At 37.6% G+C, this 15,179-nt stretch overlaps 1 protein-coding gene across 1 annotated transcript; it reads right to left on the bottom strand.

The window, feature by feature from the left end:
- Nucleotides 1-10,747: 10,747 nt before the first annotated feature.
- On the bottom strand, nt 10,748-11,230 carry LOC131638694 (uncharacterized). Its single transcript, XM_058909257.1, has one exon. It carries the CDS (start codon nt 11,228-11,230, stop codon nt 10,748-10,750), a length of 483 nt encoding a protein of 160 aa, XP_058765240.1.
- Nucleotides 11,231-15,179: the final 3,949 nt, after the last annotated feature.

Raw genomic sequence — 15,179 nt, 5'->3', positions numbered from 1 at the left:
ACAAATTAAGTGTCTTGACTATGAACCGGAGTATCGTAGAAGGAACGAGCATGTCATATTCTCTCCCGTCAAACCCCCCATTCCTGTTATGTTTTGGAATATCAATTTTGTGGACCAAATTAAGAGGACTATCCTGAAGTTTTTAGATGGGGAGTACAACCCCAGGGAAGATATCAGAAGTATCAAGAGGCTAAGAACAAGGGGTGGTGCTGTGATAGGGGTAAGGGAATGTTGGTGGGAGAATATGGAATACGACGTCGATTGCGTTCGAATGATGGAGGCCAGAGATGACATTATTTTAACCGTTGTAATTTTTAAGATGTCGTAGTTTTTTTAATTTCTGTTTCGTAACTTTCAATGTATCTTTCTATCAAATGCTCAACACATATTGCCACTTTTAATGAATGGATATTTTCTCGTCACTACGTTATTAATGATGGAGAACACTAAAAATAATAAATAAATAACAATTTATTAATAATCATTTATAATATTTCCCGCCTAAAATGAAATATTGTACTATATTTTCCCTCCAAAAAAATTGGTAGAAGGGGTTTGATCTTCTATAAATAGAGGTGTGTGTGAAGGTTAAATTATAAAATCTTTTGTTGTTCTTACTTCCAATAGTCACTAATCATTTCTGTTTGGGCTGTAGTGTTTTTTGAGGAAGGTAATCACACGAGGGTATGTCTGAACCCGCGTTGGGAGTTTAGTAGAATTGTGAGGGCCATCAACGCTGGGTTTCGACAACTTGATGGTCCTATCCGCAAAGTTAAACAAATAGATTATCATTGTCCATATGTAACCTTGACAGATGCAAGACCAGAAGGCAACTACATGTATTATTGGGATCGTGTGAAAAATGACGTCGATGTGGATCTAATATTTTGGACATACAGTGGAGAAGTTAATAGAGGCATTCAAGATCCACTTGTTCTAGCAGTTATAGTTCCGTGAGTCCTGATATAATGTTATTGTGTTTGAAGTATGTATTTCAATGTTATGTTTATTGTGTTTCAATCTAGTTTTAAATCATTGCGGTGTTGCATCTTAATTTTAAATCGTTGTGTTGTTGCAAGCGTTATTATGATGTAGCTAGAAGTTAAAAAATTTAATTAAAGTTGTACTGGTTGTTGCAAACGTTATTATGATGTAGCTAGAAGTTAAAAAATTTAATTAAAGTTCTACTGGTTGTTGCAAACATTATTATGATGTAGCTAGAAGTTAAAAAATTTAATTAAAGTTGTACTATTGTTGCAAACGTTATTGATCAGTCTGCGTTTGTCTAGTCCCATCATGTTGGAATATTCATAGCAGACTTTTATCAATGTTCGTCTTGTACCATCATGTTTGAATCTTCAGAACATATATTGATCAGTGTGTTTTACTGTAGGCGTGTTGATGAACAGTAATATCCTAGGCTACTTAAGAATGGCAATATCTCTTTACAATCCAACACACACAGCCAAACACTATCTCTTTACAATCCAACACACATAGACAAACACTTATCCAAAACAATGGAATCCCCACCACAATACGTAGTCAATGCCCATCTAAACGGTGAGACATTCATATCTGAAACAGCTGGTTTTCTTATGAGAAACACTGAAGTTGTTACATTTTCATTAAGCAGAAAAGCCAATTTTACATACTTCCGTAAGCAATTAGAGGCAAAGATTGGAATGGGTTATATTGCACAAATTTTCTACCAATATCCTTTTTTTTGTGACAACAACCCGGTTAAGTTTTACCAAGTTGAGGTTCAAAATAAAGAAGACCTCCAGAATATGTTTGCTAATCAAAAATATTCTGGGTACAAATGCATCGAGTTGTATGTTACCATACAGGTCGATACACAACAATCATGTGTTGTTCAATCACAAGTTATTGACCCACCCGTCGACGAGCAAGCAGAGGTGGATGTTATAGATGAAGAAGAAGAAGAAGATGAATAGAAAACTGAAGTTGACGACATAATCAATGAAGAATATGAAGACGAGCAGGACATTTCGGTGCCTCCAGGTCATGTGTACGAACCTCCTGCCCATATGACTAACTTGAACTTACAAGGTGTAGCAACCTGCCCTCAAAATTTAGAATTTAGAGTAGCCACCTATTCTACCAGGGCGAATAGGAAACCCTACGCAATTAAGAGATCTGGGTAAGTTATTATATTCAGGTTAAGGGAAGGTGTTAGGCACCCTTAACCCTTTCCTAAGGTTTTATGTTTAAGGTTTATAAGAGTATCATGGTAGGGTTTATGGTTTATGGCTAATGACGGAAAATGAATAGGGTGAAAAGTGAGATTTAAACCTAATTGAGATTTTGGGGAAGGGGACTCGCCTTGTTGCCAAGTGCCTACGTACCTCCTTATGGAGGATCAGAGTTTACGTAGTTCGGGGTAGGGTTGTACGCCTTAGAATTATTATGAATGTGTGAAGGTATTTTGAATTACCTTATCGCAGTTTTGAAATTCATAGTTCGTAATTTTGTAAAAGGAATTGTGTTTTAATATGGCGTACAACCCTAATTATAATATGTTTCATTAATCGCGATGATCAATAGGTTTGATTACCATAATTAACAAATAAATAAAGAATTGCTAATTATTCTAATCGATTGATTCAATTATCACTGTTAGCAAATAAATGTGTTTTAATAGTTTATTTGAATTGTTTTGGGAATTGAATTATTTTATTATTAACCATCGCAACCAATTAGTTTGATTAAAACAATTAATAAATTAATGAAGGATTATTAATTATCCTAATCGATTGATTCGATTATAACCATTAACAAATTGATTGTATTTTAAATGGGTTATTAATATGAAGGAAATTAATTATCGTTAATTATCGTAATCAATAGGTTTGATTAAAACAAATAACGAAGTTATGAAGATTACTAATCATCGTAACCAATCGAATCGGTTAAAACCTTTTAGTAAATAAAGCTATTTGAATTATATTATTCGAACCCAAGCCCCTCACTCAAATGCTCTCTCTCTCTCTCTCTCTCACCAACTCAACCAAATCAATCATTCATAATATACACGCGCCGAGAACATAATATATGAAACCCACAATCATTAAAGGAAAATGTAACACCCCTTTTATACCCCAAAATAAATAAGCATATAATCAGAGAATAAGCATGCATATAATTCAAAAGGGCGTCACATCGACATTTTCAAAAACTAAAAAGCTTTTAAAAACCGACAGCATTTATCTACAATATATAATACACCTGGTCATTTCAAATAACACCTAAACATTTAATCATAATTCATCTAGAATATGCATTAACAGCGGAAGGTAATACTCATGTGTTTCATATAAATGATACATGTCCCATACCATGATCATATCTCCATAAACAACTCGGAAGATAACCGTAATCATAATATTTGGCTTAAAGCCTCTCAACAACAAGTAACTAATTAAACAGGTTCACAAGTTATAACAAAATACATAAACAAATAGAACATGAGTTCAACATCTAAGCTACCCAGTGTTACATGACCAGAGCATTGACTCGCTACTTAATTACCAAGCAACTCAGAAGAAACTCCGACTAGATCACACGCCAGCTACTAGTCGTAAAACCTGCATGTCGCCAAACGAGGGCAACATTAAAATAGAAGGGTGAGAATACGAACCATTATGAAGAAAGTATAATAAGATACAATGGTTAAATCATCAATTATAGGAATACATTACACCTTGCCTAATCATGTAAATTGATACTAATCAATATAATCACATACATTAAACGTACAACAAGTATACGAGTATAATGTCTCAATACTATATTCTCAATCATGCACATATCCATAATTATCACATATTTCCGCATTTAACCAATTACGTATTCAAACATCACCCATTCTCAATTATCAAAGTTAATACAAATATCACCACAACACCAAGTGTACATAATCAATTACCGAACTCATACACATAGCATTACGATATCACAAATATATGCAATTAAGATCATCTCTACCATCTTAACTTTCCGCATATCACAATAATTCAACTCTATGAATTATCCACCAATTGTACACAACATTCACAACACACACACACATCATTCATATATAAGAGGCCAATTAATCAATTACAATTCACACAATCCAATTAACACTAGTAACCATACTATCTCATGTTAATTCTCATTTTTGTCAATTATACTTGAACACACACTTTCAACGTCAAGCAATTAATCATTAGTTTAATGCTAACCAACTAACCACAGAGAATCAATACTAGCACAACATCATGGCATATACATATATTATTCTCAACATACATATTCAAGCCAAAACACAATTACGGACGAATCCTCAAAATACCGTAATTTACCGACAAACCGAATAATTGATCCAACTTCAAGTATATTCCAATCAATTAAACTCATTGCAATTAATTTAACTATTAATTAAATCAACCAATTAATAATTACACTACATTAGTTCCAAGTTTCTAATTCATTTTCTATTCTAAAGCCAATATTTAATTTAAAAGGTATTCAAATTCACACTATTTCGGTCGGTCCATAAATATCACGTTTTCAACAAATTAACACCACCATGTTAATCTACTAATTAAACTTAGCTACGACGTAAATTTTCATCAATTTTCGGACAACTAATTATACCGCTTAATTCCGCTATTCGGTCAACGGGACTATTTTTCATTTTATGTTGTTTTCTAAATGCTACAGATACACAATTTATTTACTACTATTTTCAACTTTATTTGATTTCATAATTATGCTCATTTCTATTACATTCTACTATTATAATATATATTAAATAATAGTATGCAAAAACAATAGAAATAAAACAAGGCACTTATAAAAACCAGAAAAAAAATAAAGAAACAGTACACATAATAATAGCTATAGAAAACACAAATACTAGGCTTAATGAGGTTTCATTTGGTATGAAATATATATTATAATTAATAATATATGAAAACATGAAATAGAGCTGCACATGTATGAAGTAGAACGAAACAACATAATAGCACAGACTGTAGTATGAAAAACGCAAATACCATGGCGAATTAGGTGTGCCGACCGCCGTAGCTACAAGTGACGAAGGCAAGATCTATTTGTTTCCTAATTCAATTTTTTTTTCCGCACAGCAATTCAACGATATTTCCAAATTCAATTCTAATTTCGACACAATCACCTAATCATGTTAATTTACCCCTTTGACCCAATCATACTAACCCATAATAATAAGGATTCTCCCCCTTACCTCTTCAATGTGCTTCAAACCCTAGCTTTTGCCCCTTGTTGTTCTTCCCCTTTCTTCCTCTTCCTCTTCTCCAAAATGAGCCAAATTTATGATACCTCTACTCTTCCCAAACCCTTACTATATTATTCATATTGGGCTTAACCCATATAATTCCACTTCCTAACTAATTAGGCCCATTAATAAAATAGAGTAGTCAAATAAATAATTATGCTCCAACAAATAATATTATTGCCCTTAATAATACTTTATGATTAATCCAATTAAATCTGACTTTATCTCAAATAAATAAAATCCAATAATAATATTATTTCTAATATTATTTCTCTACATATTCCATTTTATTAATTCTTCGATTAACCGAATAAATTCCAACTTCACTTAATAATCGAAACACGTTTCTCAATAACACCGACGATCCAATTAATTATCAAACTTCGTCCAAATTAAGTAAATAAATGCTTATTTAATTTAGTTAGCCAAATAATAAAATTTGGGCTGTTACAACTCTCCCTCACTTAAAACATTTTCGTCCCCAAAAATTCAGTCGACACAACCATCTCAACATCAAAACCACATCCACTCTCTCTCTCGATTCATACCGATACAAAATGTTCTACACTTACGACCAAACAAAGCTCCAAAAGATATCATTCCAATATCCGAAGAAAATACCATGCAAACACACAATCCTTTCGATGCATAAATTAACAAGTCTCTTCATCGAATAATCCAGCTTCATCGGAATAAAACGAGCACATTTCATCAACTATCCACACTGACCCACTCACTTCACCATTACTCGATGCCTCGGCAATCTCGGAACAAAATCCATAGAGATACTATCTCACTTCCACTCGAAAATAGGTAACTGTTGCACCAAACGAAACGGTTCCTGACAAATCCAACTCAAATACACAATTCTGGTATATTCCTCTTCATACTTTACCACTACACATTTCCTCAAATTTTGATACATCCTTAACACTATGATTAATACTCAAATCATTACGATGTTCCTCATCCAAAGTTCTCTTTGTCCGTATTCGAACTATCAGGAATACAAACTCGATCACAACATCTCATGACACCATTCTCGACAATCCAAAAGTTATCACTTTTTCCTTGATTAATCAATATCATCTTGTCAAAATATCACGAGTAGGCTTCAACATACCGACTTAACACACGAAGACGTTGCTTCACAACCAAACTCAACTCTCTAAATCTTTCCAACGATTTCCAATTCTTGAATCCTCAACATAACTTATAAAATTATTTCCTACTCAATGCATCAGCCACAACCTTCACTTTTCCAGGATGGTAATTCAAGCCAAAGATTAAAATCCTTTGAAATTCTACTCGTCTTGTTTACCTCATATTCGACTCTTGTGATCACTCAACACATCAAACCTTAATCCAAACAAACAATGCCTCTTACATTCCAAACCAAACACAACGGCAAAAACTCCAATACATACATCGAATAATTCCTCTAATGAACTTTAAGTTACCTTGAAGCATAAGCTACCACCTATCGATATCTGCATCAACACACCTCAACTCGAAATCCCATATCCAAGAATATTCACTTCTTCCAACCAAAACTCGCATTCAGAAAGCTTTACATAACCTTCTTCTCTTTCAACACCGATAACACAATCCTTAAATGTTCAACATGATCATCGTCGCACTTAGAATCAAATATCTTCAAGAAACATTACCTCATAGAACCTTATTTCTTCTTACTCGACAAAACAGGCGTAACTCTACGACCATACACTCAGACAATGAACCTCTTCTCAAACAATCCTCAAATCTACTCTTCAACTTCTCCTTAGTCGCTTTTCAAACAAACCAGTGGCGTGTTGCCACGCAGTCATCTTCCCCACCAGACCCTATAATTTCCTGAACATTGAGCTACGAATCTGCTACGATTTTGTTCGTAGAAATACACCTGCAAACATTAAAACCCACATACACACATATAAATGTTTCGCGACCCTCCCAACCCCTTCGTCCAGTTCCCCTGAGCACAATGGTACCCTTAATTACCCCCAATTTTACCTAAAACAAAAAGCCCCAAATTAAGACCTTAAACCCTAACAATGGTTGATCACGATATAACCACGTAAATAACCAATTTATTGCCCAGAAACAATCTACACACTAAAACAAACCAGAATATGCAAACCAAATTCATTATGAATGCGTGAATCCACGTAATCGACCTTGATTTTAAAACGACATACCATGGCTTATTGGAGATAATTCTGGGGGTGCTGAGGTCGTGTGAGTATCCAAATAGCTTCAGCAATCTCCAATGAACATGTAGCAATGCTCAGAATCCTTTGAAACGTCATCAATCTCCTAAACCGATCTTGAGTTCTTGAAGATTTTTTTGCTCTTTGAATAGGGTTCTTGCTCCAAAATTTCATCCCCTAATGCATTGGCTTATGTTTTATACTTATAGTGGAACGTATTAGGTTAACTAACTTGCATTAAATCCTTATAATTTGTGAAATTGATCTGTGATTGAAACTTGAATGGAATCTTTCCAAATTTGATCAATATTGCTCCTTCTCTTTCCAATCTCTTTATGCACGAAATTATATTGTAATATGACGTAATTGCTAATTGGAATTGTTCTTTATGAGGTCTTCAATCAAATATTTGATTTTCCACTTGATTTATATAACTTTAATCACCTTTTAAAGGAATAAAAAATCATATAAAATCAAATAAAACCTAATAATTCGTGGCAAATGAATTTGGTGACTTGGATAACTTGTGGATCAAGATTATATCTTAAAAGGTTAGGCCCATTTGCAAGAAAATCCAAATTGAACCACATTTGTTTCACATTTTTCCTTCAAAATTGTCCAAATTTGACAAGGCATATCGCCCTCATTTTTTAATACATGGAAGAGTTCTAGGACTTTTTTGAAACCTAACGATGTTATCTATAAGCCACTTTGGAACCTTCGCAGTTGGTGTAACCCACTTACTATAGTTCTAGTAAGTCTTCGTAGTTATCTACATAGAAGGAATTACCTGCCATGGTTCTGACAAGCGTACCTGCACCCAAGGGATCACTTGCTATGGTTCTAGCAAGCTTACCTGCACCTAAGGGATCACTTGCCACGGTTCTGACAAGCTTACCTGCACCAAAGGGTTCACTTGCCATGGTTCTGACAAGCTTACCTGCACCAAAGGGATCACTTGCCATGGTTGTAGAAAGCTTACCTGCACCAAAGGGATCACTTGCCATGGTTCTGACAAGCTTACTTGCACCGAAGGGATCACTTGCCATGGTTCTGACAAGCTTACCTACACCAAAAGGATCACTTGCTATGGTTGTAGCAAGCTTACCTGCGTAAATGATGTATTGTAAATGCGTATGCATCATGTATATGCATGTAATCCTGTTGTTTGTACAATGTAGATGTATGAATTATTTGTATATGAGTAATGTTTGATAGTGCGATGCTCGTATGCTTATATTATCATTTGCAGATGCACAATGGTTGAGCGTAAATGTTGCATGTATGTATGCAAATGCGTATGTATGTATGATGATCCAAAAGCTTTATCTCCTTATAGCCCACTGGATTGTTTAACCCTGCTTAGCCTTGCGCCAAGGTTTTGCTTGTGCCGGTTTGTATTGTTTGTGCGTAGAATGTTTATTCAGAATAAATCCTAGTCCGGATCGTGTTTGAATGATCCATTGATAATATCCTTTGTAAAAGAGTCGGGGTAGATCAGAATGATCGCGGCGTAAGGCGTATGTTGTCCTCCGGAGATTTCGTAGTTTTGTTTTGTCGCTTTTGTATTAAAAATTTGTAAGTTTCTCATATTAAATCCAAGTTAAATTTTATGAAAATAATTTATCCTTTGTAAATGGTATTGAAATGACGAGAAAGCGTAGTATGAAAGAAAATAAAGCTTTTATTGATATTGCCTTAAATCGGCGAATGTACAAAAATGTGAAAAAGAAAATGACAAATAGCAATGATATTAATACTCTCGTTGCTCCTTTGTTTTCGAGGGTCCCTGTAATCCTTTAACCTTAGAAGTGGATGATTGCACAAATCCTTATCCTTTGTAGTTTGCCTTCGGCTCATAGCCTATGACCTTGCCTTTGCTAGGCGTAATACTTCTTGACCGCATCGGAATTAATTGGGTGCGGTAGCTCATCCCCATCCGTTGTAGTGAGGACAAGTGCTCCTCCTGAGAATACCATTTTTATGACATATAGACCTTCGTAGTTAGGCGTCCACTTTCCACGGGCGTCAAGTCGAGGTAGTTGAATTTTCTTGAGGACGACATCACCTTCTTTGTAAATTCGAGGACAGACCTTTTTATCGAACGCCTTTTTCATCCTTTTCTGGTAGAGTTGCCCGTGACACAAAGTGGTCAGTCGCTTTTCTTCAATGCGATTAAGTTGATCAAAACGAGTTTTTACCCATTCAGATTCTTCTAACTTTGTGTCATCCAGGACTCGTAATGAAGGAATCTCCACTTCGATAGGGAGGACTGCCTCCATACCATAAACCAAGGAAAAAGGTGTTGCCCCTATGGATGTGCGCACCGCGAACACCCCTAACCGTGCAGGGCGAAGGAAAGCATCTCGTGCCAATCCTTATATGTTTTCACCATATTTTGTATTATCTTTTTGATGTTTTTATTCGCAACTTCGACAATGCCGTTCTTCTTAGGCCTGTATGGTGAATAATTGTAATGTTCAATCTTAAAATTCTTGCACAACTCATTCATCATGTTGTTGTCTAGATTCGACCCATTGTAGGTGATAATCCTGTGTGGAACCCCATACCGGCAGATGATGTTATGCTTAATGAACCGGGTGACTACTTGTCTCGTCATGTTAGTGTAATAAGCGGCTTTAACCCATTTGGTGAAGTAATCTATGGCAACCAATATGAATCGGTGTCCATTAGAAGCTTTTGGTTCGATCATCCCTATGATGTCAATCCCCCACATTGCAAATGGCCACGGTGAACTCAGAACGTTCAACGGATTAGGTGGCATATGTATTTTGTCAGCGTAGATTTGGCATTTGTGACATGTTCTTGAGTATTGGAAACAGTCAGCTTCCATTGTCAACCAGTAATATCCTGCTCATAGTATTTTTCTCGCCATTGAATATCCATTTGCATGGGTTCCAAAGGTTCCTTCGTGTACCTCTTTGATAATCTCCTTAGCCTCATTTTTATCCACACACCTTAGTAACACCGATTCATAATTCCGTTTGTATAGGATACTTCCACTCAGGAAGAACTTGGCTGCCAATTTCCTTAGTGTCTTTTTGTCAATCGTAGAGGCATTCTCCGGGTATTCTTGTTTCTCCAAGTACCTTTTGATATCTTGGTACCATGGTTTATTATCAGGCTGCTTCTCGATTGTGAGACAATAGGCCGGCTCATCGAAGTGTCTAACCGTTATTCGTGGTTCGTGGTTCAGCTAAGTTACCTTGAACATAGAGGAAAGTGTTGCCAGTGCATCAGCCCTTTGATTTTCTTCTCTTGGGATGTGAGTGAAAGTGATTGTTTCAAATTCAGCCATTAACTCCGGTATGAGGTCCCGGTATGGGGTTAGATTTGCATCTCGAGTATCCCATTCTTTATTGACTTGGTGGATCACCAATGCTGAATCCCCATACACCTCAAGTAATTTATTCCTTAGATCAATCGTAGCTTCTAATCCCAATATGCATGCTTCATATTCTGCAATATTGTTGGTACAGTCAAAGCATAGTCTCACAGTGAAAGGTAAGTGACGATTGTCAGGAGATGTCAAGACTGCCCCTATACCATGTCCTATTGCGTTTGAGGCCCCATCGAACATAAGTGTCCATATTGCCCCTGGTTCAGGTCCTTCGTCGGGTCCTGGTATTTCGTAATCCCTTATCACCATGATGTCATCGTCAGGGAAGTTGAACTTCATAGATTGATACTCTTTGAGGGGTTGGTGAGCAAGGTGTTCTACCAGTACACTCCCTTTTATTGCTTTTTGAGTGACATATTGTATGTCATATTCTGACAGTAACATTTGCCACCTTGCGATTCTACCCGTGAGAGCTTGCTTTTCGAACACATACTTCAAAGGATCCATCCTCGATAACAACCATGTGGAATGGGTCAGCATATATTGTCGTAGACGTTTGGAGGCCCATGCTAAGGCACAACATGTATTTTCCAATGGTGTGTACCGAGATTCTCAATCCGTGAATTTCTTGCTAAATTAGTAAATAATGTTCTCCTTTCTGCCTGTTTCATCTTGTTGCCCCAATACACATCCCATAGACCTTTCGAGGACTGTGAGATACATGATTAGTGGTCTTCCTGGTAAGGGAGGTATGAGTATTGGTGATTCTTGTAAGTAGCTCTTTATAGCTCCGAAGGCAACTTGACAATCATCGTTCCACTTGATCGGCTAATCTTTCCTTAGTAGCTTGAATATAGGCTCACACGTAGCTGTTAAGTGTGATATGAACCTTGAGATGTAGTTCAACCTACCCAAGAACCCATGAACCTCTTTTTCTGTCCTTGGAACAGGCATTTCTTGTATAGCGTTCACCCTATCGAGATCTACTTCTATGCCTCGCTGGTTCACAATGAATCCTAGTAGCTTTCCTGACCTCACACCAAATGTACACTTGTTTGGGTTTATCCTCAGTTTGAATTTCTTTACGCGCTCGAACAATTTTTGCAAGTGTGTGATATGCTATTCTTCTGTACAAGACTTAGCAATCATATCATCCACATATACTTCGACCTCCTTGTGAATCATAAAATTGAACAGTGTGACCATGGCTCGCTGATATGTTGCCCCTGCGTTTCGTAATCCAAAGGGCATTACTTTATAGCAGAAGGTGCCCCAGAACGTCATAAAATTTGTTTTCTCCAAGTCTTCGGGAGCCATTTTGATTTGATTATACCCAGAGAACCCATCCATGAAGGAGAAAACCGAAGCTTGTGTTGTATTGTCCACCAACACATTTATGTGTGGTAGTGGAAAGTCGTCTTTCGGACTTGCTTTGTTTAGATCCCTATAATCCACACACATGCGTACTTTCCCGTCTTTCTTAGGAACTGGCACTATGTTGTCAATCCACGGTGGATAGTCAACCATGGCAAGAAACCTTGCGTCGAACTGCTTGAGTACCTCTTCTCGGATTTTGTTGTCCATGTCAGGACGAACTCTTCTACGCTTTTGTCTGACAGGTGCACACCCTTCTTTGAGCGGTAATCTATGTACAACGATGTATGTATCTAATCCTGGCATGTCGCGATATGACCAAGCAAATAATTATGCATACTCGTGGAGGAGCTTGATTAGTGTTGCTTTCATATCCTTGTTCAGTGTTGCCCAATTTTGATTTCCTTGGGTTCTTTATCCGTACCCAAGTTTATGATGTCAATGGCCTCCTGAGGAGGGAGCATGGTTTTGGATTCTCTGTCCATTAACCTTGACAATTCTTCCGAAAGTTCATCGTCATCCTCATCCCCTTCCTCGGACTGATTAGCGAGAGCCTCGAGTTTATATTGAGTTCCAGCAGTATTATTATCGGTAGTGTTAGAATGTGATCTGCACATGTTTTATGTTTTGTTTTTAGTATGCAGATATGGATGTGCTTTTTATGAAAAGTTTATTTGTCATTTTGAAAAGAGGTAAATGCAAGAAGAGACAATGTTTTCTATACCAAAATGCAAACGACAATTTTATTAATAAACCTTAAATTTGAAAGTAAATGGGGCCCTTACAAACCAACTCTATACTTAGGGCGAGGCATGAGCGTTATTGTCTTTATTGAAAGAAAAACACAAAAGCAAATTACTTTGAAATGAAAACTATCTCCGGTATCTCCAAGCTTGTCCAGTTTTGGAGCTGCTCTCCTGATCTAACCCTTCGGATGAAGTTGGATGTTCCCTCTTTAGAGTCCATGTTGGATATCATAGCCACGTGTTCGTACCCGCCTGTCACGAAAGTCTGCATAATCGGGGGGAATCGTTGTTCCTCCTTCACAACGCTTGTGATCTTCGACGGTTGATATCCTAACCCTAAGCGATCCTTCTTCTCCAAGATTTCTGGCACTTTTCCCCAGCCTTCCACATTCAGGTCTTATAGGTCTCTCCAAGATGTTACCGCCCTTCGTATTTTCTCAACATGTAGCGTGACCGCAGTTGCAATCTCTAGCGCTTGGAATGCAGTTTCTAATGCCCCTTCTCCCACCTCGATGTATTTGTACGAATCCAAGTTGCTGACAAATATATCTTCCTCTCCATTGATGGTTATTATGGAGTTTCCATCTACAAACTTTAACTTTTGATGGAGAGTGGATGTAACTGCCCCAGCTGCGTGAATCCAAGGATGCCATAGCAGGCATGTGTAAGCTAGTTCTATCTCCATTACTTGAAAGTTGATACAGAAGGCATGAGGACCAATTACAACTGGTAGGTCTACTTCCCCAAACACGGGACTTTGTGATCCATCGAAGGCTTTGACCACCAGACGGCTTGGTCTGACCACAAGACCTTCCAAGGCTATCTTGTCGAGGGTAGCTTTTGGCATCACATTTAGTGACGAACCTGTGTCAGTCAGAACCCTAGATAGACGAGCCTTTCCACATTTTATAGAGATGTGCAAGGCATTGTTGTGCGTTTTTCCTTGCGGAGATAACTCATGATCACTGAACCCCAGACATGCCCCTGTAGTTAGATTAGCCACCATCCTATGGAATTGATTTACAGTGATGTCTTTAGTTACATGGGCGGAATTCAGATTCTTCATCAAGGCGTCACGATGCTTATCGGAGTGCACTAATAGCGATAGAAGTGATATTTTGGATGGTGTCTGTTGTAACTGATCCACCACCCTATAGTCACTTTTCTTGATCAAAGCCAAAAATTCCTCAGCATCCTTATTAGTGGCTTCTTTATCCTTAGGGGTAGTCTCGACACTTGGTCCCATAGAATCTTGATCACTAGTTTGTGTCACGTTTTCATTAGGCTTTGGTTGTGCCTGCACAGTTTTGAATATGCGACCGCTACGGGTTATGCATCCAGGTCCCAAGATATTTCACACAGCCGTATTAGCGCCAAAATTGTATTACCAGGGTACTGCTTTCATTTTGTCCAAAGGATATGGAGCTCTGTTCTGGTTAATCGGGATGACCCTAGTATGCTCTTGCGTGGGTATCCGCAATGGTAGTTTAGAACATGGGATGATTAATGGCTTCCTTGCCCCTTGGTTGGGTATCATCAATGGCTCGTTACTATCTACCATGGCTACATATTCCTCCTTAGAATGCTCCTTCAGCTGAATCAACCCTTAACCCATGAGCCTTTGTAGAGTGTCTTTGAAAGCTTCGTTATGTTCTAAGATGAACCCCTTCATAAGTAGATACCTCTTAAGTGCATCTATGGGGGAGCTTCTTTTTTGAACCAACTCTTGCTCGGTAACGACCTCTATTGCATTGACTTCCCCATCATGGTGGGGCATAGGATTCGTCTTTACATTGGGTTTGTCAAAGGCAATTGCCCTGACTATGTCAGATCCTGAACCTTATGTCTGAAGGCCCAACATTTTTTCAATGTGTGTCCGGGAGAATTAACATGGTATTCACACCTTTCATTGGCATTGAATTTGGGCGTAGCCTTTCCTGGAGAAGGAGGTGCCAATGGTTTGATTTCTACCAACGATTCGCTTATCAAGTATCTCAGTATTTCGCTTTTGGATGTAGGCAAAGGATCAAATTTCCTTTGAGGGCCTTGAAACCTGTTTTGCTGTTGTGGAAATGACATAGGAGGTCTAGGTTATTGATGCACTACTGCATTGGTCTCCCCTTCCTTCTTTTTCGCGAAGGTTGGGGTGGGCCTCTTTGAGTGATAAG

Source organism: Vicia villosa, unplaced genomic scaffold (assembly GCF_029867415.1).
Source record: "Vicia villosa cultivar HV-30 ecotype Madison, WI unplaced genomic scaffold, Vvil1.0 ctg.002378F_1_1, whole genome shotgun sequence".
In the NCBI taxonomy this organism is placed as follows: domain Eukaryota; kingdom Viridiplantae; phylum Streptophyta; class Magnoliopsida; order Fabales; family Fabaceae; genus Vicia; species Vicia villosa.
Note: the sequence above shows the minus strand (reverse complement) of the source record. Positions and strands in the feature narration are given on the sequence as shown.

Coding starts and splice junctions, on each gene's coding strand:
- LOC131638694 (XM_058909257.1), bottom strand. CDS start 11,230: ATGAAGTTCAACTTCCCTGACGATGACATCATGGTGATAAGGGATTAC.